This window comes from Delphinus delphis, chromosome 10 (genome assembly GCF_949987515.2).
Source record: "Delphinus delphis chromosome 10, mDelDel1.2, whole genome shotgun sequence".
Lineage (NCBI taxonomy): Eukaryota > Metazoa > Chordata > Mammalia > Artiodactyla > Delphinidae > Delphinus > Delphinus delphis.
In genome coordinates, this window is record NC_082692.2 from 52,453,267 (window position 1) to 52,475,234 (window position 21,968).

General features: G+C 46.7%; 2 protein-coding genes across 3 annotated transcripts in view; both read right to left on the minus strand.

The window, feature by feature from the left end:
* The window catches only part of GLB1 (galactosidase beta 1), an 88,532-nt gene that overhangs the window by 65,838 nt on the left and 726 nt on the right, over positions 1–21,968 (minus strand). The window contains exons 2-3 of one of the 2 annotated variants that reach the window (XM_060022103.1): positions 11,878–12,019; positions 42–211 (exon numbers count right to left, since the gene is read on the minus strand). In XM_060022103.1, the coding sequence (XP_059878086.1) occupies positions 42–73 (32 nt within the window). In that variant the 5' untranslated portion in view covers positions 74–211; positions 11,878–12,019. The remainder of the gene's footprint in view (positions 1–41; positions 212–11,877; positions 12,020–21,968) is intronic. The other variant, XM_060022102.1, reaches the window with a different exon arrangement.
* TMPPE (transmembrane protein with metallophosphoesterase domain) lies at positions 18,547–20,055 on the minus strand. The gene has a single exon (XM_060021377.1). It carries the CDS (start codon positions 20,053–20,055, stop codon positions 18,712–18,714), a length of 1,344 nt encoding a protein of 447 aa, XP_059877360.1. The 3' UTR covers positions 18,547–18,711.

The window sequence follows — 21,968 nt, forward strand, 5'->3', positions numbered from 1 at the left end:
GTGTCCAGGCCCAGGTGAGAGCCCAGTGCCCTCCTACTTACGTCTGGATGGCATTCAGTCCAGCCATCTTCATCTTCAGCAGCCGATCCTTCCAGTAGAAACGGGGCACGCGGAAATAGTGAATGCTTCCCGAGATGTAGCGGAAGGGCTGGCCATCTTTGAGGAAGCAGTTGTGGCCGTAATCGATCTCGAAAGTCCTCTGGGAGGCGTTCTACAGAGCAAGGACGGAACCACATGAGAACTTCCACCCTCCGCATCTCAGAAGCAGACGCTTCAACAGTGGCAACTGACTCCCTACCCTCTTAGTTTGTGTACGTTCTTGATTCTGGGCTATAAAGCAACCCACTGCTAAGTCAGGGCGTGGAGGAGCCACGTGCAGGATTCCAGAGGCCGGCACCAATGTGACAATCAGTGGGTGAGCTGCAGAATTTACATGCCCAAAGAGAAAACCCTGCTGCAGGGGACTCTTCACAAGGTGTGGCGAAGCTCAGTGTGCTGGGGCTGGAACACACACACACATATCCTGGACTCCATGGCTGTGACCTGCCAGAGCTCTGAGTGTCCCTCAACAGGAATGTCGTTGTGCTGAAAGCAACAGATCAGAAGTCCGAAGCCCGGAAGCCTTATCCTAGGTGCTGCGCTGAGTCCCACAATGACTGAGCATCCCTCTCTAACCCTGCATCTCTTCATCCATAAGTATGCAGGATGCCAGACTAAATGAACTCTAAGGCAATATGTGCGACCCAATTTGTAGGTTGTGAACTCAATTTGGTGATGATTGGCACTTTTTTTAATGGAAGAGAATAGAAATATCAGTGTATTGCACATAGTAAAGACAAGTGTTTTTTTAAAAATTTATTTTATTGAAGTACAGTCGATTTACAATGTTGTCTTAATTTCTGCTGTACAGAAAAGTGATTGTTATACACATATATACATTCTTTTTCATATTCTTTTCCACTATGGTTTACACAGGATATTGAATATAGTTCCCTGTGTTACACAGTAGGACCTTGTTGTTTATCCATTCTATATATAATAGTTTGCATCTGCTAATCCCAAACTCCCACTCCATCCCTCTCCCAACCCCCTCCCCCTTGGCAACCACAGGTCTGTTCTCTATGAAAACAAGTGTCATTTTATGAAATTTTGTTATATATACATATATAGAGTTGCATATGGTTGTACGTCTCTGTGGGGTTGAGATGTAAGATGTATTTCTATTAGCAACTAATCAAGATGCTTTTTTTTTTTTTTTTTTTTTTTTTTTTGCGGTACGCGGGCCTCTCACTGTTGTGGCCTCTCCCGTTGCGGAGCACAGGCTCCGGACGCGCAGGCTCAGCGGCCATGGCTCACGGGCCCAGCCGCTCTGCGGCATGTGGGATCTTCCCGGACCGCGGCATGAACCCGTGTCCCCTGCATCGGCAGGTGGACTCTCAACCACTGCGCCACCAGGGACGCCCAAGATTTGATTTGATTCTAGAAGTCAAATCAAAGTTTGAGAAACACAGTTTGGGGATCACTTCAGGAGCTGAAATGCTAGGATTTGAAAGGGAAGATCTCTGGGACTTCCCTGGCGGTCCAGTGGTTAAGACTCTGTACTTCCAGTGCAGGGGCTTGGGTTGGATCCCTGGTCAGGGAACTAAAATCCCACATGCCATGCAGCGTGGCCAAAAAAAATTTTTTAATTGAAAAAAAAAAAGAAAAAGAAAAGAAAGGGGAGACCTCAAAGGGGAGGCGGACTGTGAGGTAGAATAGAACACTGCCCTCTGGTGGATATAAAAAGGCAGCAATAGACCTCAGGTTCCAACAGGACAAGGACTAGAAGAGACCATTTAATTAGTGTCCTCCATTGTTGGTAAGATTCCTTGTGCATCTTTAGGCTTTTTTTTTTTTAATCTCTTTTTCATAGCAGCATCACAGTCCATGAGAGCTTTGGGGGTTGCCCTTGAAGCCATACCTGGAAACATCAATGAGAGCAAGGGTCCTAGATCACACTTGGCCTGAAATCCAAATATAAAGTATTGTGACTGTGGGAATCCCCTGGCGGTCCAGTGGTTAGGACTCCAAGCTTCCACTGCAGGCGGCCCGGGTTCAGTCCCTGGTCGGGGAACTAAAGATCTTGCATGCCGCCAGGAGACTGCTTAGGGGCAACTGGAAAGCTTTACTGTATGTGAGTTACTAAAGCTAACCAAAAATAAACAAATAATTTAAGAATCATTTTTTAGAAGGTCAGAGTGTCAATTTAGTATCTCCAAACAACGCTTTAATTGCTACTCAAAAGCAAGAAACTCACATGATTTCTTATACTAGGTGCCCCAATGGATGACTTTGAAAACATCTCACAGCATGTATATGATTAAATGTCAAATAAGGGTTTCCCACAAGTTCTTTGAGTTCAAAGGTGGCCCATATGTTGGGGAAATTGTTTGTACAGGTAGAAAGGGAGTGAGCAACTTCGGGCAGAACTGGGAAAAGGAAAGGGCTGTTTGGAGTTCGCTTGTCTAAGGGAAGGGATTTGGAGAAGCAGATGAGGTTGGAGAGAAACGATCTGGGCAGATGGTGGAATATGGCCTTTGTCCCACAGAGCAGAGCACCCCTGCATTCAAACAACCTCAAAATCCAGCCCAAACATCAACCTAACAAGCACTTGCAAATATTACAAACACCTACTATGTGCTGGGTAATAACAGAGGGGAACCAATAGATGCAGCCACAGACCACATGAAGCTTCTGTCTAGCAAGGAAGAAACCCAAGATTCGACATAGTGAGGCCTACAGAGTAAAATGAGGATAAAACCACCAGGTTGGGGCTTCCCTGGTGGCGCAGTGGTTGGGAGTCCGCCTACAGATGCAGGGGACACGGGTTCTTGCCCCGGTCCGGGAAGATTCCACATGCCGCGGAGCAGCTGGGCCCATGAGCCATGGCTGCTAAGCCTGTGCGTCCGGAGCCTGTGCTCTGCAACAAGAGAGGCCGCGATAGTGAGAGGCCTGTGCACCGCGATGAAGAGTGGCCCCCGCTTGCCACAACTAGAGAAAGCCCTCGCACAGAAACGAAGACCCAACACAGCAAAAATAAATTAATTAATTAAAAACTCCTACCCCCGACATCTAAAAAAAAAAAAAAAAAGAAGAAGAATGGGTCTAAGCTGAGCCCCAGGATGAGGAAGAGTTAGCCAAGGGGATGGGCGACACAGGCAGAGGAAACTGTAAGCCCTGGTGGAGGGGGCTCCACCCTCCTGAATTTTTTCCTAGTAAAATGTTGACACAAATTAAAAAGTCAGGGGCAGGGAGAATTGGAGAAAGGTGGTCAAAAGGCACAAACTTCCAGGGACTTCCCTGACAGTCTAGTGGTTAAGACTCTGCGCTCCCACTGCAGGGGGTGCAGGTTCAATCCCTGGTGGGGGCACTATGATCCCACATGCTGCGTGGCACAGCCAAAAAAATAAAGAGGTACAAACTTCCGGTTATCATAAATAAATACCAGGGATGTAAGGTACAACATGATGACTATAGCTAACACTGCTGTAGGATATACAGGAAAGCTGTTAAGAGAGTAGATCCTAAGAGTTCTCATCATAAGGAGAAGAAAATTTTTTCCTTTCTTCTTTCTTTCTTTCCTTTTTATTTTATCTGTATGAGAAGATGGGTGTTAGCTGAACCTATTGTGGTAATCATTTCACAACATGTAAATAAATCACGCTGTTCGCCTTAAACTTATCCAGTGATGTATGCCAATTATTTCTCAATAAAACTGGAAAAAGGTTAAACTTAAAAAGTGGATGGAGGGCTTCCCTGGTGGCGCTGTGGTTGAGAGTCCGCCTGCCGATGCAGGGGACACGGGTTCGTGCCCCGGTCCGGGAAGATCCCACATGCCGCAGAGCGGCTGGGCCCGTGAGCCATGGCCGCTGAGGCTGCGCGTCCGGAGCCTGTGCTCCGCAACGGGAGAGGCCACAACAGTGAGAGGCCCGCGTACCGCAAAAAAAAAAAAAAAAAAAAAAAAAAAACTGGATGGAATAAATTACGGTTTCTGTGGTACGTGTATTGCATATGAATGTACATACACACACATGATGAAATATTATATACATTCTGAGAGTACTGACTTATTCTTGCCACCGTGGTAAGATCTCTGAGACAGAATAAAGAGAAGGTCAAGAGGTGTTTTTTAAAACACACCTGGGGACTTCCTGGCGGTCCAATGGTTAAGACTCCGCACTTCCACTGCAGTGGGGGCGGGTTCCATCCCTGGTCGGGGAACTAAGATCCCGCATGCCCCAAGGTGCGGCCAAAAAATTAAAAAAACAAAAAAACGAAACTTCAAAAAAACACACCTATGTCAGGGCTGTGGATAGTCCCGCGCGAGTTCAGTGTACAGTGTGCTGACAGTGTCTCATCTCAAGCTCACCAGTCAAGTCTTTGTGTCTTCCCACCCACACGCCACGGGCACCTGCTCACCCAGAAGCCCGGGTGTCGGGGGGAGTCCACGCACCTCGGAGCAGCCCTCAACCACTGGGAGTGGATAACTGCACCCTCCTCTTTTTTTTTTTTTTTTTTTTTTTTTGCGGTACGCGGGCCTCTCACTGCTGTGGCCTCTCCCGTTGCGGAGCACAGGCTCCGGACGCGCAGGCTCAGCGGCCATGGCTCACGGATCCAGCCGCTCCGCGGCATGTGGGATCTTCCCGGACCGGGGCACGAACCCGTGTCCCCTGCATCGGCAGGCGGACTCTCAACCACTGCGCCACCAGGGAAGCCCCACCCTCCTCTTTTAGGCAGGCAATTCGGGAGACGTTCCGTCTGCTCTCCAGGAGGCCTTGGCAGAATCACGGTCCTGTTGCCCAGAGTGAGAATCTGTCCCTCTTGGGCCGCTTCCCAGATCACCTGCACTCCAGCCCTGGTTTCATGTTTTACTTCTAGAGGAACCCAAATTAAGACACTTGGTACCAGAACTGTCCTAAACAGCAGATCCTCAGGATGTGAGTGAATACCTGGATTTCTCATTTCCTGTGCGTCAAACAGCAGGAAGAACCCTACAGCTGGTGCTAAGTGGGTGGCGACGGCCCATGGTATGCAAACACACACGATAAGGCCCTCACCTGTGCAGGACTGGGAGGGGGCACGGGCAGAGGGGGGGAGTGGGCATCTGCATTAGCTCTACCCGTGGAATGGGGCTGAGGGGTGGGTGCTGGTAATTATAAGGATTGTGAGGTTGGCTGGTTTTTACTAACAGATTGGAAGCTTTGAAGAAAGAGACCGGTTGACAGGCTCAAATCAGCCATCCACTCAGGGCATTCTGTGAATGCCAGAGGCTTCCATGGCAATGTTTAAAGAGACCTACATCTCCTGCCAGAAAGATAAGGCCAGGACTTAATTGCGGAGGGGGAGGGGGGACACTGGGAGGGGATCTTGAGGGGGCAGAACACAAGGCAGATAGAGGGGAGTGTATGGACATGGTGCGTTCTCCCATGTGTGAGCTGTCATCTTGGTAAAGGTGCCCAACCCAGTCCCTGTGCTGTTGGAACCCAGTTCCTTGGAACTTGGACATGATATTGACTCACAGGAAATAAGGTGGAGGTGCCTGGACTGCCATGGAATCCTGAGGAAGGTATGAGATGGTTCCAAGAAGTGAGAAAGTAAAAACGGTGACCAGACACCCCAACATCTGACTATACTCCCCAGAACTGGCCAGAGAACACACCCTTCAGTAAGGAACACAGCAGTGAGGAGGGTCCTGGTGTCCTCCGGAAGTCCCCTGAGGGCTGTGCTCTGTGAGCAGGGGGTGACAGAAGATGCTCCCTCGTGTCTTCGAGGGTGATGAGATCCTGGCATAACCAAAGAGGTACCCCTTAACCGCCAGATGCAGATGGACATAATCACCACCACAAACAGCTAGGCCAGAGTGGCAGCTGGGGCGTGTTGACAGAGGTGACTTCAGGCAAGAGGGCGAGATGGTTGGCCAACCAGTGAGGGCGCTGCTTGATGTATCTCGCAAGAAAAAAATCAATCACTTGTGAGCAAAAGGCTGAGGTCAGCCCCTGCAGTGGAAAATCATGACTCCTTCATCTGGTTCCCAGCTCTGAGGTGGTTCTACAACAAACAGCTGATGGAAGGAAGGATTGGATGGATCCCCTTGAGGAAGGGCCCTGTGACGCCACCCTAAGTACACACAATAAATATTCCTTCCCCAGCGGGACTTAGGACACCTGTGTCCTAAGGAAAGTGCACCCCCAGACCTCATGAGGACTGTTGGATGCAGTCTGGGCTGGTATGTATATACCAGGGCTCCTGAATGCCACCACCCCCACCTTGTTGCCACGGGAAAGGGCCCACGTCCTTCTCACTAGTCAGAGGACCTACCCTATGGCGATGTCCCTGGTTCTGAGTGCAAACTGGGATGGTTCTACTTAACAGCCCCCAGAAGCCTCCCCATGAGTAACAGCCGCTGTGGAGGGAAGGGCCAAACAGATGTCCTGGAACTGCCCACTGCCCACCTCCACCCAAGGTAATTCTGAACAAGCCCACAGTTCTCCTGGAATTGCAGACACTGATGCCTCTACCACAAAGACTCAGTGGACATCCTCATCACATCCCCATTCAGATCACCGGGGAGCCCCTGCCAAAAACAGATCGTGCTGGATGGTGGTGGACCACTTGTTTAACCAAGTGGTAGCCCCAGTGGCAGCTGTGGGACAGTCAACACAGCCTCTGGCATTTGGTCTGTGGCTAATCTTTTCAAAACTATCAATAAAAAGGGTCAAAAGCAGTTGGTTTTTAAGTGGGCAGGACAGCAGGACACATTCTTTGTCTTGCTCCAGGGACCTGGTAACTGCCCCGCTCTCTCCCATGAGACACCTCGACTGTCAGGACACTCCCTGAGCTGTCACACTGGTCTGATATACAAACAACAGCATGTTATTTGGACCTGGGGAGCAGTGACAAGTCTCTGAAACGGAAGCTTAGAAAAGCAGCAGAGGGGATGATACAGACAGATGCAGAAGCAGCATCACCTAAGAGACAGCCTCTAACTGGTGACTGTCAGGGCCAAGGTAAACAGGGAAAATCCACTTCATGGCTCCAAAGTGACCCCTTTCAATGTTGAAGGACCTGAGAGGACCCAGCCTAAAAGAGTCAGCTTCCTTAATCTCTGAGCTGTGGCACCACTGATGGAAGTAGGGCCATCGAGAAATGTGGGGGGAGGAGAAAAGAGGGAAAGCTGCCTTCAGAGTTTATTCCCCCCAAATACATATAATGGAAAATTTTCCCTGTGTGCAAATTCCACCCCCTTTTTTTTTGGCTGCGCTGGGTCTTCGCTGCTGCACGCGGGCTTTCTCCAGTTGCGGCGAGTGGGGGCTACTCTCCATTGCAGTGTGTGGGCTTCTCATTGCGGTGGCTTCTCTTGTTGCGCAGTGCAGGCTCTAGGCACACGGGTTTCAGTATTTGTGGCACACGGGCTCAGTAACTGTGGCTCGCAGGCTCAGTAGTTGTGGCTCGCGGGCTCTAGAGCACAGTCTCAGTAATTGTGGTGCACGGGCTTAGTTGCTCCATGGCATGTGGGATCTTCCCCAACCAGGGATGGAACCCGTGTCCTCTGCATTGGCAGGCGGATTCTTAACTAGTGGACACCTACTTCCCCAGCCCCTTTTTAATTAATTCGCATTGGAACCAAATACTGAAGAGCCACAGTTTTATTTCACATGTGCTCGGGTGTGGTAGCATCAATATTTACAGTGCATGAGGTCACAGAACTTACAGAATAAAAAGCAATTCCAAGCAAGTCAAAGCCCACACCTTTCCAAGCTGTGCCCCCACCCCCAACCAATGTATTATACATAATGCATATAAACTGGAGAAAAAAGACCACAGTACAAATGAAATAACCCCAGACCAAATACATATCAGGTAACTAATACTGTCCGATACAACATGTTTAAAGTTAATGATGCTGTTGAGATTATTTCAGTGGTGAATAAGCCTTTCTTTAAAAAAAATTCAATGTAACATTGGTATTTACATCACCAGGTAATGTGAACATGCCTCAAGTTGCCTAATCCTCAGAACTAAAATTAATTATATTTGCATTATTTGTGCACATTCCTCAACCTGAATAAAGAAATAAAAGGAGCTCAGTGCTATCCCAGGTTATGTGTCATGCCGATTACGTGAAGATGCTAATGTCTTCAAGTCTCTCATAATAACTCAGGTAAGCACCTAGTCCATGGATCTCCAACCCCAGCACCCTACATACCTTCTCAACTCACCCCAGAGGCCCAAGAGCCTGGAGAATTCCTGACATGAGCTGCTCAGCTCCAGGGTGACAGAAACCCAACCATCCCAGGCTGCTAGCACCCTAGTGTTAAGGGAAAAGGGATTAAGAGAAGGGGAGAAGACAGGGGTGGAGGGGTGTTTACACACATGGGCGTCCCAGATCCCTCAGTTCACAGAGCAAAGAGAAAGGGAAGGAATATTGCAGACGACTATAAAACACACATTGATAATGCCAGAGCTAGAGACTTTCAAACATCAAATGTCATGGAAGCACTATTACATCAGACAGGCTGTAGAAGAAAAACCACCCCACGGAATGAATGGTGATAATCAATATGGATCTGGAGGAATTTGTGAATGATCTGCCATGGCTTATAGATTTATTAAGTTTATTTACTTATTCCTGTCTTGTTCCAAGAAGATTTTTGTTCAGCATTCCAAAAGACTGTGGATAAAGAGTGCAAATTTCAATGGAAGAGGAAGGGGAAATGGCAGAATGGAGGAGAAATGAGTTGAGGATCAGTTCCCTATCCTCCAGGACTCACAGACATTTACAGATTTAATTCTGCTCCGTCATCTCAGAGAAAAGTTAAGTACACAGTTTTAAAAAAATAAATTTAAAAATATAAAATAATTCTTAAAAGTGAAAAACAGACCTAACTGTCCACAGAGGAAGGAATCATTTCAAGTGAATTTGAAATAGTATTTTGACTATATTTAGACTAAGGATAAAAATACATCTTGAACTGCATTAAAACAAATAAACCTGCATCCGGTAGATTTCATCCTATTAATAATATTTCATTACTATTCTGAATCTATAAAATACATAATAGGATAAATAAGCAATTACATCGGGTTGTCAGGAACCAAACATTTCAGTATAAAATAGAAACAAACATAAAATCAAAGAAAGTTAAGTAAAAGTCCTGCAATCAGGAAATCTCTGTACTGTCCACTCAATTTTGCTATGAACCTAAAACTGCTCTAAAAACTAATGTAACTTAAAATTTTTTCTCTTTCTAAAAAAATATTTATTTCCCAGCAATAGCCACAGAAACAGCTAAGAAATGACACTAGCCAGTAGCACTTAGCTCCTCTAGCACTTAAATTATGGTCTCTAAATATTTCCCACAAAAAGGAACCAGGGCTCCTTAAGAAATCACTTAATCCAAGTCTGGGGCAGAATATATACAAAATAAGCCTAAAACAATCAACAACTATTAGGGTCACACAAAATGACACAGAAGCCAATTTGAAGGAGCTCCAACTGGCTGAAAATGGGATATTTTGAGCATTAAAAGATTTATCATTTCGTTAGATTGAAACACGTCAGATATGCAAAAATAGCCAAATTCATAATACTCCCTCCCACCTAAAAGAAAAGCTTATTGGTCATCCCTGAAGTCTGCTGGGCTATCAACTAATTATTCTGAAAACTAATGAATAAAGAGGAAGAATCCAGCATCCGTCTTGCCTTTGGTACAGACTTTTTCAGAATAACCAAACAATTGATGAAGAGAATTCTTTGTAGAAGAACCACAGCTAGTAAATGCAGAAGAAATGAGATTAAAAATCATCGTTTTGGGGGCTGAAGGCAGAATTACACTTCTTTTTCTTTTTTTTTTTTTGGCCGCACCATGCGGCTTGTGGGATCTTAGCTCCTTGACCAGGGATTGAACCCAGGCCCTCGGCAGCAAGAGTGCAGCGTCCTAACCACTAGACCACCAGTGAATTCCCAGGATTATACTTCTAAGCTCCACAAAAACTCCTTCAAAATTCAGAACTGAGGTAAAAGAAGTTTCCATTGTCTCTTGAATAGATAAAAGCCAACTAAATACTCCCAGAAAGTCTATTTAGTACTCTGGCCTGCTAAATTCTGTATTAAATGTATCAAACTTAAAAAAAAAATCACCATTTTACAATCCCTACTGGACTAATGACTTTAGGCAACAATCATCAATGACTGCTGAAACATTAGATGAAAAGATGATGTGGAACCTTCTAGTGGAGGAGCCAAGCTGACAACACCTGGTCAATCTCAGCATCACTGAAAGCAATGAAGTCTTCCTACCAAAAAAGGAGAAAAGTTGAACGTGAATCTGTCTAGCTTCTAGCTCTAACTTTAATAGATGTCCACCTCTACCAGTTTACAGAAAATATGAAGGATAGTACATGTCAAACACCACCACAAATCCAAAATGTAGGAAATACCAAGATATAATATCCAGATAACTTTAACAAATAAATGGCACAAAATAAGAAGAGAGGGTATCTTATAGACTTAGAGAGACTTAAGAAATATATCACATACAATATATGGACCTTGTTTTTAGATCCTGATTCAAACAAAAGAACTGTAAAGTGACACAATTCCTCAAGAAATCAAAGAAAAAAACTAAAGCTAGCAGAAGGGAGGAAATAATGAAAATTAGAGCAGGGATTAAGTGAAATAGAGAATAGAAAAAAAAAATCAATGAAAGTAGGAGTTCTTTTTTTTTTTTTTTTTTTTTTTGCAGTAATGCGGGCCTCTCACTGTTGTGGCCTCTCCCTTTGCGGACGGAGCACAGGCTCCGGACGCGCAGGCTCAGTGGTCATGGCTCACGGGCCCAGCCGCTCCGCGGCATGTGGGATCTTCCTGGACCGGGGCATGAACCCGTGTCCCCTGCATCGGCAGGCGGACTCTCAACCACTGCGCCACCATGGAATCCCAAGAGTTCATTTTTTGAAAAGATCAACAAAACTGATAAATCTTTAGCTAGATTAACTAAGAAAAAAAGAAAGAAGCCTCAAAATCAGAAATGAAAGAGAAGATACTACAACTGATGGCACACACACACACAAAAAGGATTATGAGACTACTATGAACAATTGTATACCTATAAGTTGCGAAACCTAAAGAAAGATAAATGTCTAGAAACATACAACCTACCAAGACCGAATCATGAAAAAATAGAAAATTGCACAAACCAATAACTAGTAAGATAGAATCAGTCATTGAAAATCTCAAAGAAAAACAAAGGATCAGATGGCTTCAGCTAGAGAATTCTACCAAACATTTAAAGAAGAATTAACACCAATCCTCCTGAAACTCTTCCAAAAAATTAAAAAGGAGGGAACACTTGTAAGCTCATCCTATGAGAACAACATAACCCTAACACCAACACTAGACAGGACATAACAAAAAAAGAAAACTGCAAGCCAATATCAATATTCCTGATTAATATTGATGCAGAAATCCTCAACAAATATCAGCAAACTAAATTCAACAACTTTTTTTTTTTTTTTTTTGGCCACGCTACATGGCTTGTGGGATCTTAGTTCCCTGACAAGGGATGGAACCCGCGCCCTTGGCAGTAAAAGCACCGAGTCCTAACCACTAGAGCACCAGGGAATTCCCTCAAGAGCTCTTTAAGAGGATTATACATCATGACCAAGTGAGATTCAGAATGCAAGAATGATTCAACATATGAAAATCAATCAATGGAACGCACATTAACAGAATGAAGGACAAAACCATGATCATTTCAATTGAGGCAGAAATTTATTTGGTAAGATTCCACAACTTTTTACGATAAAACACTTAACAAACTATGAATTGAAGAAAATTACCTCAACACAATGAAGGCCGTATACGAAAACCAATAGTTAACATCATACTCGATGTGAAAGATTGCAAGCTTTTCTTCCATGATCTGGAACAAGGCATGGATGCTCGCTCTCACCACTTCTATTCAACATACTGTTGGGAGTCCTAGCCAGAGCAACAAGCAAGAAAAAGAAACAAAAGACATTCAATTTGAAAGGAAGAAGTAAAATTACCTCTATTCACAGACATGATCTTATATGTAGAACACCCTAAAGATTTCACACATACACACACACGCAAAATTGTTAGAACTAATAAATGAATTCAACAAAGTTGCAGGATACAAAATCAACATACAAAAATCAGTTGCATTTCTATACACTGACAATGAACAATCCAAAAAGGGAATTAAGCAATTCCAATTATAATAGCATCAAAGAGAATAAAATACTTGGGAATAAACCTAACCGAGGAGGTGAAACACTCATACACTGAAAACTACAAAACACTGCTGAGATTTTAAAAGACACAGATAAATGGAAAGACATCCCATGTTAATGGATCGAAATACTTAGTATTGTTAAGATGTCCATATTACCCAATGTGATCTATAGAGTCAATGTAATCTCTATCAGAAACCCAACAGCATTCTTTGCAGAAATAGAAAAATTCATCCTAAAATTCATACAGAATTTCAAGGAACCCCCAATAGCTAAAACAATTTTGGAAAAGAAGAACAAAGTTGGGAGACTCACACTTCCTGATTTCAAAACTACTGTAATAAAAAACAATGAGTTCCTGATATAAAGACAGACAAATACACCAATAGAATAGAATAGAGGGGCCTGAAAATAAACTGTCACACAAATGTTCACATGGTCATCAGTGAGGGTGCCAAGACCACTCAATGGGGAAAGGACAGTCTCTTAAACAAAAAGTGTTGGGAAAACTGGATATCCACATGCAGAAGAATGAAGTTGGATCCTTAATTTACACCATATACAAAAATAACTCAAAATGGATCAAAGACCGAAACATAAAACCCCAAATTTAAAACTCCTCGAAGAAAACATAGGGGGAAAGCTTTATGATATTGGGCTTGGTTGGCAGTGACTGCTTGGTTATGACACCAAAAGCACTGGCAACAAAAGCAAAAATAGACAAATGGAACATCAAACTTAACTTTTTCGCATCAAGGGATACAATCAATACAGTGAAAAGTCAATCTATGGAATGGGAGATAATAATTGCAAATCATATATCTGATAAGCGGTTAATATCCAGAATAATAAAGACCTACAACTCAACAACAAAAAAATCAAATATGATTTTAAAATGGGCAAAAGACCTGAATAGACATTCTTCCAAAGATGGTATACAAATAGCCAACAAGCCTATGAAAAGATGCTCAACATTACCAATCATCAGAGAAATGCAAATCAACACCACAATAAGTTATCATCTCACACCACTATCAAAAACAAACAAACAGGGACTTCCCTGGTGGCGCAGTGGTTAAGAATCTGCCTGCCAACGCAGGGGACATGGGTTCAAGCCCCAGTCTGGGAAGATCCCACATGCCGCAGAGCAACTAAGCCCATGTGCCACAACTACTGAGCCTGTGCTATAGAGCCTGGGAACCACAACTACTGAGCCCGCGTGCCACAACTACTGAAGCCTGAGCGCCTAGAGCCCATGCTCCGCAACAAGAGAAGCCCCACTCGCCGCAACTAGAGAAAGCCCGTGCACAGCAACAAAGACCCAATGCAGCCAAAAATAAATTTAAAAAAAAGAAAAAGAATCTGCCTGTCAATACAGGGGACACGGGTTTGATCCCCAGTCCAGGAAGATCCCACATGCCACGGAGCAACTAAGCCTGTGCACCAGAACTACTGAGCCTGTGCTCTACAGCCCGCGAGCCACAACTACTGAGCTGCGTGCCTAGAGCCCATGCTCGCAACAAGAGAAGCCACTGCAATGAGAAGCCCGTGCACCGCAACGAAGAGTAGCCACCGCTCGCCACAACAAGAGAAAGCCCACGCAGAGCAGCGACCCAGTGTAGCCATAAATAAATAAATAAATAAATAAATAAATAAATTTATTAAAACAAACAAAAAAATGGAAGATAAGATTTGGTGAGGATATAGAGAAACTGGAACACTTGTGTACTGCTGATGGGATTATAAAGTGGTCCAACTGCTATGGAAAACAGTATAGAGTTTCCTCAAAAAATGAAAAATAGAACTACTATATGATCCAGCAATCCCACTTCTGGGTATATATCCAAAAGAATAGAAAGCAGGGTCTCAAAGAGATATTTGCACACCCATGTTCACAGCAGCACTATTCACAACAGGCAAGAGGTGAAAGCAACCCAAATGTCCACTGATGAATGAACAAACTGTGGTATATACATGCAATGGAATATCATTCATCCTTAAAAAGGAAGTCTTGTCACATGCTACAGTGGGGATGAACACTGAGGACATTATGCTAAGTGAAATAATCCAGCCACAAGAGACAAATAATATATAATTCCACTTATATGAAGTACCCAGAGTAGTCAGATTCATAGAAACAGAATGTAAAGTAGTGGTTACCAGAGGCTGGGGGTGGGTAGGGGAGTTGTTGTTTAATGGGTATAGAGTTTTACATTTGCAAGATGAAAAAGCTCTGGAGATCTGTTGTACATCAATGTGAATACACTTAACGCCATTGAACTGTACACTTAAAAATCACTAAGATGATAAATTCCACACTATGTGTTTTTCTATCACACACACACAAGACAATTGAGATAATCGGAAAAACTGAAAACTAACTCTTTACACAGTTAACTGCATTTGAATCCTAAAGTTACTTGTAATAGATACAGCCACCTAATCCTCAGACAGTGGAAAAAATACTTTTATTAAGAGGTAGAAAACCTAACTTCTAGCCCCAAGTCTCCTAACTAGGTATAAGATGATATTAAAGAATTACTGTGAATTTCATCAGCTATAACAGCATTATGGATATGCTTTTTAAAAAAGGATTCATACTGAAGCATTTGGGGGTGAAATTATATTTTCTAAGATTCGCCTTAATATACTCCTGACAAAAAAGAAAGAGTGAAGGGCTGGGGTAGATGAGAAGGAACAGTAGAATAGTCACAAATGTTGAAGCTGGGTGATGGGGATTCTGTTGCTGCTCTCCCTAGTTTGTGAATACTTCCAAGTTTTCACAATAAAAAGCTTTTAAAAAGAACAAACAAGGGGAAAAAAGGATGGTCGGATGGATGGATGTTTGGAATGAATGGCAGTAGGATTAATGTATTGAGGTTTTACAACAATAGTATCCCAGGGCTTCCCTGGTGGTGCAGTGGTTGAGAATCTGCCTGCCAATGCAGGGGACACGGGTTTGAGCCCTGGTCTGGGAAGATCCCACATGCCGCGGAGCAACTAGGCCCGTGAGCCACAACTACTGAGCCTGCGCTCCGCAACAAGAGAGGCCGCGATAGTGAGAGGCCTGTGCACCGCGATGAAGAGTGGCCCCCGCTTGCCGCAGCTAGAGAAAGCCCTCACACAGAAACGAAGACCCAACACAGCCAAAATAAATACATAAAAATTAAAAAAAAAATGTATATATAGTATCCCAGTACACAGGCTATAGTTAATTTTTTTTTTTTTTTTTTTGTGCTACGCGGGCCTCTCACTGTTGTGGCCTCTCCCATTGCGGAGCACAGGCTCCAGACGCGCAGGCTCAGCGGCCGTGGCTCACGGCCCCAGCCGCTCCGCGGCATGTGGGATCTTCCTGAACCGGGGCACGAACCCGTGTCCCCCACATCGGCAGGCGGACTCTCAACCACTGCGCCACCAGGGAAGCCCTATAGTTAATTTTTAGAAAGCTTTATGTTTCATTTTAACTTGCATTTAACAGATTTTTAAAAAGAAACTAGAATGAAATTGAAAGCATTTTCAAGCTTCAAGTAAATGTTTCTCACCACCTCCCCCAGCAATAAATAAACAAATCAAAGAAGGTAAATGAGTGAAGAACAGGGAACAGAGGTACCAAGGGGGCCGTGGAGAGCAGCCCACCAGGACCATATCTGGACACAATTGGAGAAATTTGTGCTGGGAAAACTTCCACCACGTCATGGGACACAAACCAAGTGTGAGAAGGTGCTGCTGACTATTCCTTGGGCACAGAAGATGGACCTGTCTTGTTTCTGTTAAGAGAGGAATCAGTCAAGCAAGGACTTCAGAGCAGGGATGACAGACAGGTACTCAAGACTGAAAAATGCTGAAAGACTGAAAAATGCTCGGGGAAAGAGAAGAGACAAGAAGGTGCAAGATGAAAAGCAGGACTGATGGAAGTGAATTCCATCCAGCTCAGGGCACTGATGAGAAAGATCCCAAATCAAGAAACCAGTGAAATAATACTTGGTAGAGCAGGAGACACACAAGGTGGAAGACAAATGGCAGAACTAGTGTAGACTGGGGGTGATCCCAACCGGGGTCAGGGCACGAGAATGTGAGAGGGTCTGGAAGAGTGACCTTCCTGAGGTGGCAAGGTTGAGTGATGCCACCAAGAATGCAGTCAGGAAACTTGAGCTGAGCTGGGCGCTGCCCTTGGCAAAGCACTTCCCCCTCCTATAACCCCAGCACCCGCAAAATGTGTTAAAAGAAAGCCTCTCCAGGGTCCTTTCCTTGGTTCTGGATAAGTTTTTCTCCAAACTTAGTCCTGGCTGTAAGGATGATTAAACACGAGGGGGTAAATAATAAGGAAACCACTGAAATCTCAACTCAAAGATACATTTTAAACTCGACTGGAAGACCCGCTGTCAATACTTTGGTTGCCTGGAAACAAGAAAGGTGGTCTCCAGGAGCCCCCAGGGTTCCGCTAACCAAGAGGACAAGGGGGAAAATGGAGAGACTTGCCCTGGCCAGGCTGAGTGCGCACAGGGAGACAATAACACAGGCAAGAGACAGAGGAAAGCAACCCCAGCAGTTGCTGCTGTGACAAATCACTGGGCCCCAGCGGCAGGCGGCATGGGACCCACTCCTGTTTCCCAGGACTGGCTGCTCCATAAATTCTCCGTGCACCTGTGACCAACACAGCCCCTTTGCAGGCCCCATGGGATGTTTAAAAATTAGCAACATCAACTGCTTCCTTGTGACTGAGCTACAAGCAACTTCTGCGCCATGTCTTAATACCCTCCCTGCAAAACAATCTTGAGGTAGATACGATAATTATCCCCATTTCAGGGTGAGGGAAACCGAGGCTCAGTGAGGTCATTTGCCCGATGCTGCCTGACAAGAAAGCAGGAGGGTGAGCCCCTCCAGTCAGAGTTCCCTGTCGCAGAAAGATTCTCAGTGAGGCCTTGTCTATCAGGCCTTATTGCTACCCCAGGGTCAAAGGGTATCCTACCTCTGGCACAGAGGCCGGCCAGCGAGGCTGGGGCTGCTCCAGACACGGTAACCCCTGCCTCTTTTTCTGAGGGTCCAGCTTAGGGATGGCCGTCTGGTTCTGTGGCCAGAGCGCTAGGACAGCGCTGATGGGGTCAGGCTGGTGGGGGGGAAGGGGGCAGTGAGCCACCAGCAGGAAGGACAGCCCAGCATCCCAGAGCCAGGGGTCCCACGAAGGGAAGGCCTTGGGGCCCGCAGGAGCTCAGTGCCCTGCCACTCCCCATGCAAGCCTCAACCTCCCTACCGGTAGAGAGCGAACCTCCGTTTCTGACCCAAACCTGGGGTGGGGGGTGTGCACTCCAGTTTCCTGACTGTCCCTCCAGTGTAACAGCCACCCTACACTGAAACTGGCCGACCCCCTTCCGGGTCCTGCTCACGTAGTTACCATGAACTGAAATCGGCCTCAAGCAGACCACTTCAAAAGGGCATCAGGTTATAGGCCCTTGCTTGTTCTCGTTACAATGTTACTTGTGTTTGAACCCTATCCTCACCTGTAAGGGTACAGCTACTTACCATCAGGCAGTGGGAAGAACACTGGTCTTGGGAGGCAGAAAACCTGGCTTCCAGCCAGAATCTCCCATAACCCTTGTGCTGCCGCCAGTGCTCTACCTCCCTTTGCCTCGGTTCCCTCATCTCTCAGTTGGGGAAAGTCGCCTGTCCCTAATCACCTCATCCAGGTGTTGTATAAAAGGAGCCAAGTTTGGCAAACACCCTCTGAATTCCTAGGCAGCGGCACTCTGACCTTCATTCACGGACCAGTGTTCCCATCCTTCTGCCCCACCCCCAACCCCAAAGGCCCAGGAGCACAGCCAATTAGACAGCATCACTCAAGGCCCGGAACAGGATGAGCCTATATTCCAGCCGACTTGGCTGATGCTCTCAGTAAAGGGGACTCTGATAGAACCAAAGGGGAAAAGAAAAGCTTCTTCTCCAGCAGCCAGAGGGGCCTCCATCTCGCCAGTTCTCCCAGATTACCTAGCCACACTGCCCCTTCCCCAGAAAGCTCTGGATCAATGATTTTGAAAACTGCTTAAGTCCTAAACAGGCTTTTAAAATACCAAGAGCCCCCTCCCTACTCCACTTTCCACAGGCATCCCCTTCAAGCAACCCCCTGGTTCAGTTCATCCCCATGAGTTCTGCAGAGGAGGAGGGCTTACTCCACATCATCTGGAAAATAGATGCCTGTTCCTACACATGTGACTTTAGTGGCCTCACAAATGCACAGAAAGAAGCAGATGGCCACCTACAGAGTTAACAGGCAGCCCCACCACTGATCACGGTGCAAGCCGGTCTTGTGACAAGCGTGTGCTGGCAGGAGAGACTGGAGGGGATAAAGCAGGCAGCCTGGTCTGCAGAGGATCGGGGATGGAGGGCAAGGGCAATGAGGAGGCGCACGGGGCAGGGGTGGGTTCAGGGAACCCGCTGCAGGACGAGCTCTGTAATCTCCGCCCTGCTGCCCAGTCGCATGGGTATCCCATAGTAGGCCGTGCCTGGGCTCACATAAACAAATGTAGTCTGGGCCACTTGGTACAGACCAGCAAAGAAGGGGTTCAGGAGATAGGCTGCCACATTCAAGGGAAAGATCTGCCCAGCGTGAGTGTGCCCAGAAAGGATCAAGTTGATATCTGGCCGAGCCTGGAGAGCTCTCTTGGCAGCCAGGGGCTGATGAGCTAGCAAGATGGTGGTGTGGTCCGGGCTGCAGCCCCCCAGAGCCTTCTTGAGATCCATGCCGTGGCCAGAGTAGTGCAGGATGTCTGCTTCGATGTCGTCCACCCCGGCCAAGCAGATCCAGTCATCATCCTCACCCCCGCCAGGCTGGGCCCGGGTGGCAGAAATCTTCACGTTCTGATTGTGAAGGGGCGTGACGTTCAGGGATTCCAGCAGCGCAAACCAGTTGCTGACATCTGATGTGTAGTACTCGTGATTCCCCGTGACGAAGTAGGTGCCGAGGCGTGAGCGAAGCTGGCCCAGAGGAGCAACGGCTGTCCGGAGGACAGAGGCTTCGGCATCACACAGGTCACCCACAATCACTGTGACATCCGGTTCCAGCGTGTTCACCATCTTCACGAACATCTCCATCTTGGTCCTGCCCACCGTGGGGCCCAAGTGGATGTCGGAGAGCAGCGCGATCTTGAGGTTGTCCATGGAGGCGGGCAGCCAATGGATGGGCACCTCCACAGTTTTCACAGCCGGGGGCTGGGCAGCGTTCAGCAGCCCTACCACACTGAGCACGGCGGACACCAGCACCGCCAGCGCTGGCCTGAGTGCCAGCTTCCTTGTCTTGTCAAGGCTGCCCACCACCCTGCCGGCACGCAAGGCCAGGAGCTGGTAGGCCTGCTCCATGCCACTGAGGGTACAGAGGAAGCAGACCATGATGATGTATGCCCCAAGGCAGGAGTAGGCCGTCAGGGAAAAGAGATAGGGCTCCTCGGCCACTAGAAAGATCATGGTGAAGAAACTGGAATGGGCCAGGGCCAGGAAGGCCACAACGGCCAACTTCCAAAGCTGGAAACAGGCCGACTCTGCAGCAGGGGAGTGGCTGAGGTTGCTGACGGTGCTTCGCCAGATGTAGAGGGAACCGAGGAGCATGAGCGAGTTGGCAAACAGGGCGAGCTGCAGGCGGAACAGCCACCGCCAGGCCCTGAGCTCGAGGCTCTCCGCCAGGTAGGAGCGGGAGATGACCATGGACACGAAGACAGTGCCGGCTGCCAGGGCGGCCTTTGCGCCCAGGGACAGCTGCCTGAAGATCGCCATCACCTCTGCTCCTAAGAGGGTCCCCTGCCAGTTCTGTGCAGGCGGGCTCTGGAAGGTGAGCTCCTTAGATAGGACAGTGGCCAAGGACAGGTTTCCAGGTCAGCTCCGCCTGCAACCAGGAACCGGCGTCAGCTTTGTGGGATATGAGAGCTTCCTTGTCCCCAGTCAAAACCTGAAGGCCACTTACACCTGCCCAACCCATCCTGAATCCAAGCCACTCAAATACCAGTCAGTTGCTACATTTTATTATTGAAATACAAACACGCTGGATTATAACAGGATGGGCAGTTTCATTTTCTTACCGTTTTCTGTATGTTTCAGGTATTTCCATAATGCGTGTGAACTTTTATAATAACAAAAACATTATTCTAAACCAGCGGTTCTCAAAGTGTGGTCCAGGGAGACCCTTTCGGGGGGTCCATTAAGTCAAAACTATTTTCAAAAACAGTACTAAGGGGCTTCCCTGGTGGCGCAGTGGTTGGGAGTCTGCCTGCCGATGCAGGGGACGCGGGTTCGAGCCCCGGTCTGGGAGGATCCCACATGCCGCGGAGCGGCTGGGCCCGTGAGCCATGGCCGCTGAGCCTGAGCGTCCGGAGCCTGTGCTCCGCAGCGGGAGAGGCCACGGCAGTGAGAGGCCCAGGTACCGCAAAAAAAACCAAAACAAAACAGGACTAAGCCATAACCATTCTCTCATGAGTGTACAGTGAAGTTTTCCAGAGGCTACATGACATGTGATATAGCGAGAATGAATGCAGAAGTAGCTATGAGAATCCAACTATCATCTATTAAGACAGACATGAAAGAGATTTGCAAAAATGTACAATGTCACTCTTCGCCCTACAATTTGGGAAGAAATTATTATTTTTCAAGAAATATATAAAGTTTATTAACATATAACGATTTTACGATTTCTTAAGTAAGTTAATAAATACTTTTAAATGTTCGGTTTTAACTTCTAGGACAGTTAATGTTTGAGAACCGCTGTTGTAAATAAATGTAAGAAGGAAATCATGGAAAGCTAGTTGGCTGGTATCTTTTCCAGCTCTAGGCCCAGGAGGGACACCTAGACACCTAACATAAGGATTCCTGGGGTGAAGACGAACTCCTGGCAGTCACAGGGCAGCCCCTGTGAATGATGCTGCACAAGGATAATGAGCGACCACGACATGGCAGGCTGCCCTGTCCCCCAGCTCCTCCTCCATAAATCCTTATCCCTCCCATCTCACAACCCTCCTAGACATCGGTTAAGATCTGCCATCTCCCCATCTTTCTCTGCCACTGAATCCTTGAACTGTTCTCTTGTGGCTCTCATGGCTGGCTAGTTCCCACTCCAGGGCTCCCAGACAAAAAACTGGGGCAGGGGAAGCACAGACCCAGGTAGACAAAGGTTAGCAAATAGTCATTTGAGGTGACCTTTTCCCAAGAAGAATCCAAAATGAAAATATTTTCAGCAGTTGTTTTCCAAATAAGATTCTCAACCTCGGTTTAAGACAGATAAATTAAAATTAAAAAAAAATATATATATATATTTTTTTCCCCTGCCCTACGTACTTTACTGAAAGCCTTTTATCAAAGGTGTAATTTGCAAGTCAAAGTTCACCATTTTCCACTTATAAAACAAGTCCCAGACTCAGCCCACCCGAACTCTGGAGAAACCAAAGTTGGTTCCCTGAACGTGCAGAGAGACAGGCGCCCGTTTAAATCCCCCGGTCCCTCTCCCCTCAGATCCACCCCACCTTTCCAAGGCCGTGATGCTGACCTTCCCAGGAGCGATTCGGAGTTCCCTCGGCCCCTGCCTTAGCTCTGCCGGGTGGACTGAGGCTGTAGTTCTCCCGCAATCGTGCACGCCCCGCACCGCCCAGCACCTCGTCCCGCCAGACCTCCCTCCAGCAACGCTGGTGGCTACCTGCAGC

What these genes read in the sequence shown, in the direction of transcription:
- TMPPE (XM_060021377.1), bottom strand. Translation starts at nt 20,055, where the DNA reads ATGGCGATCTTCAGGCAGCTGTCCCTGGGCGCAAAGGCCGCCCTGGCA.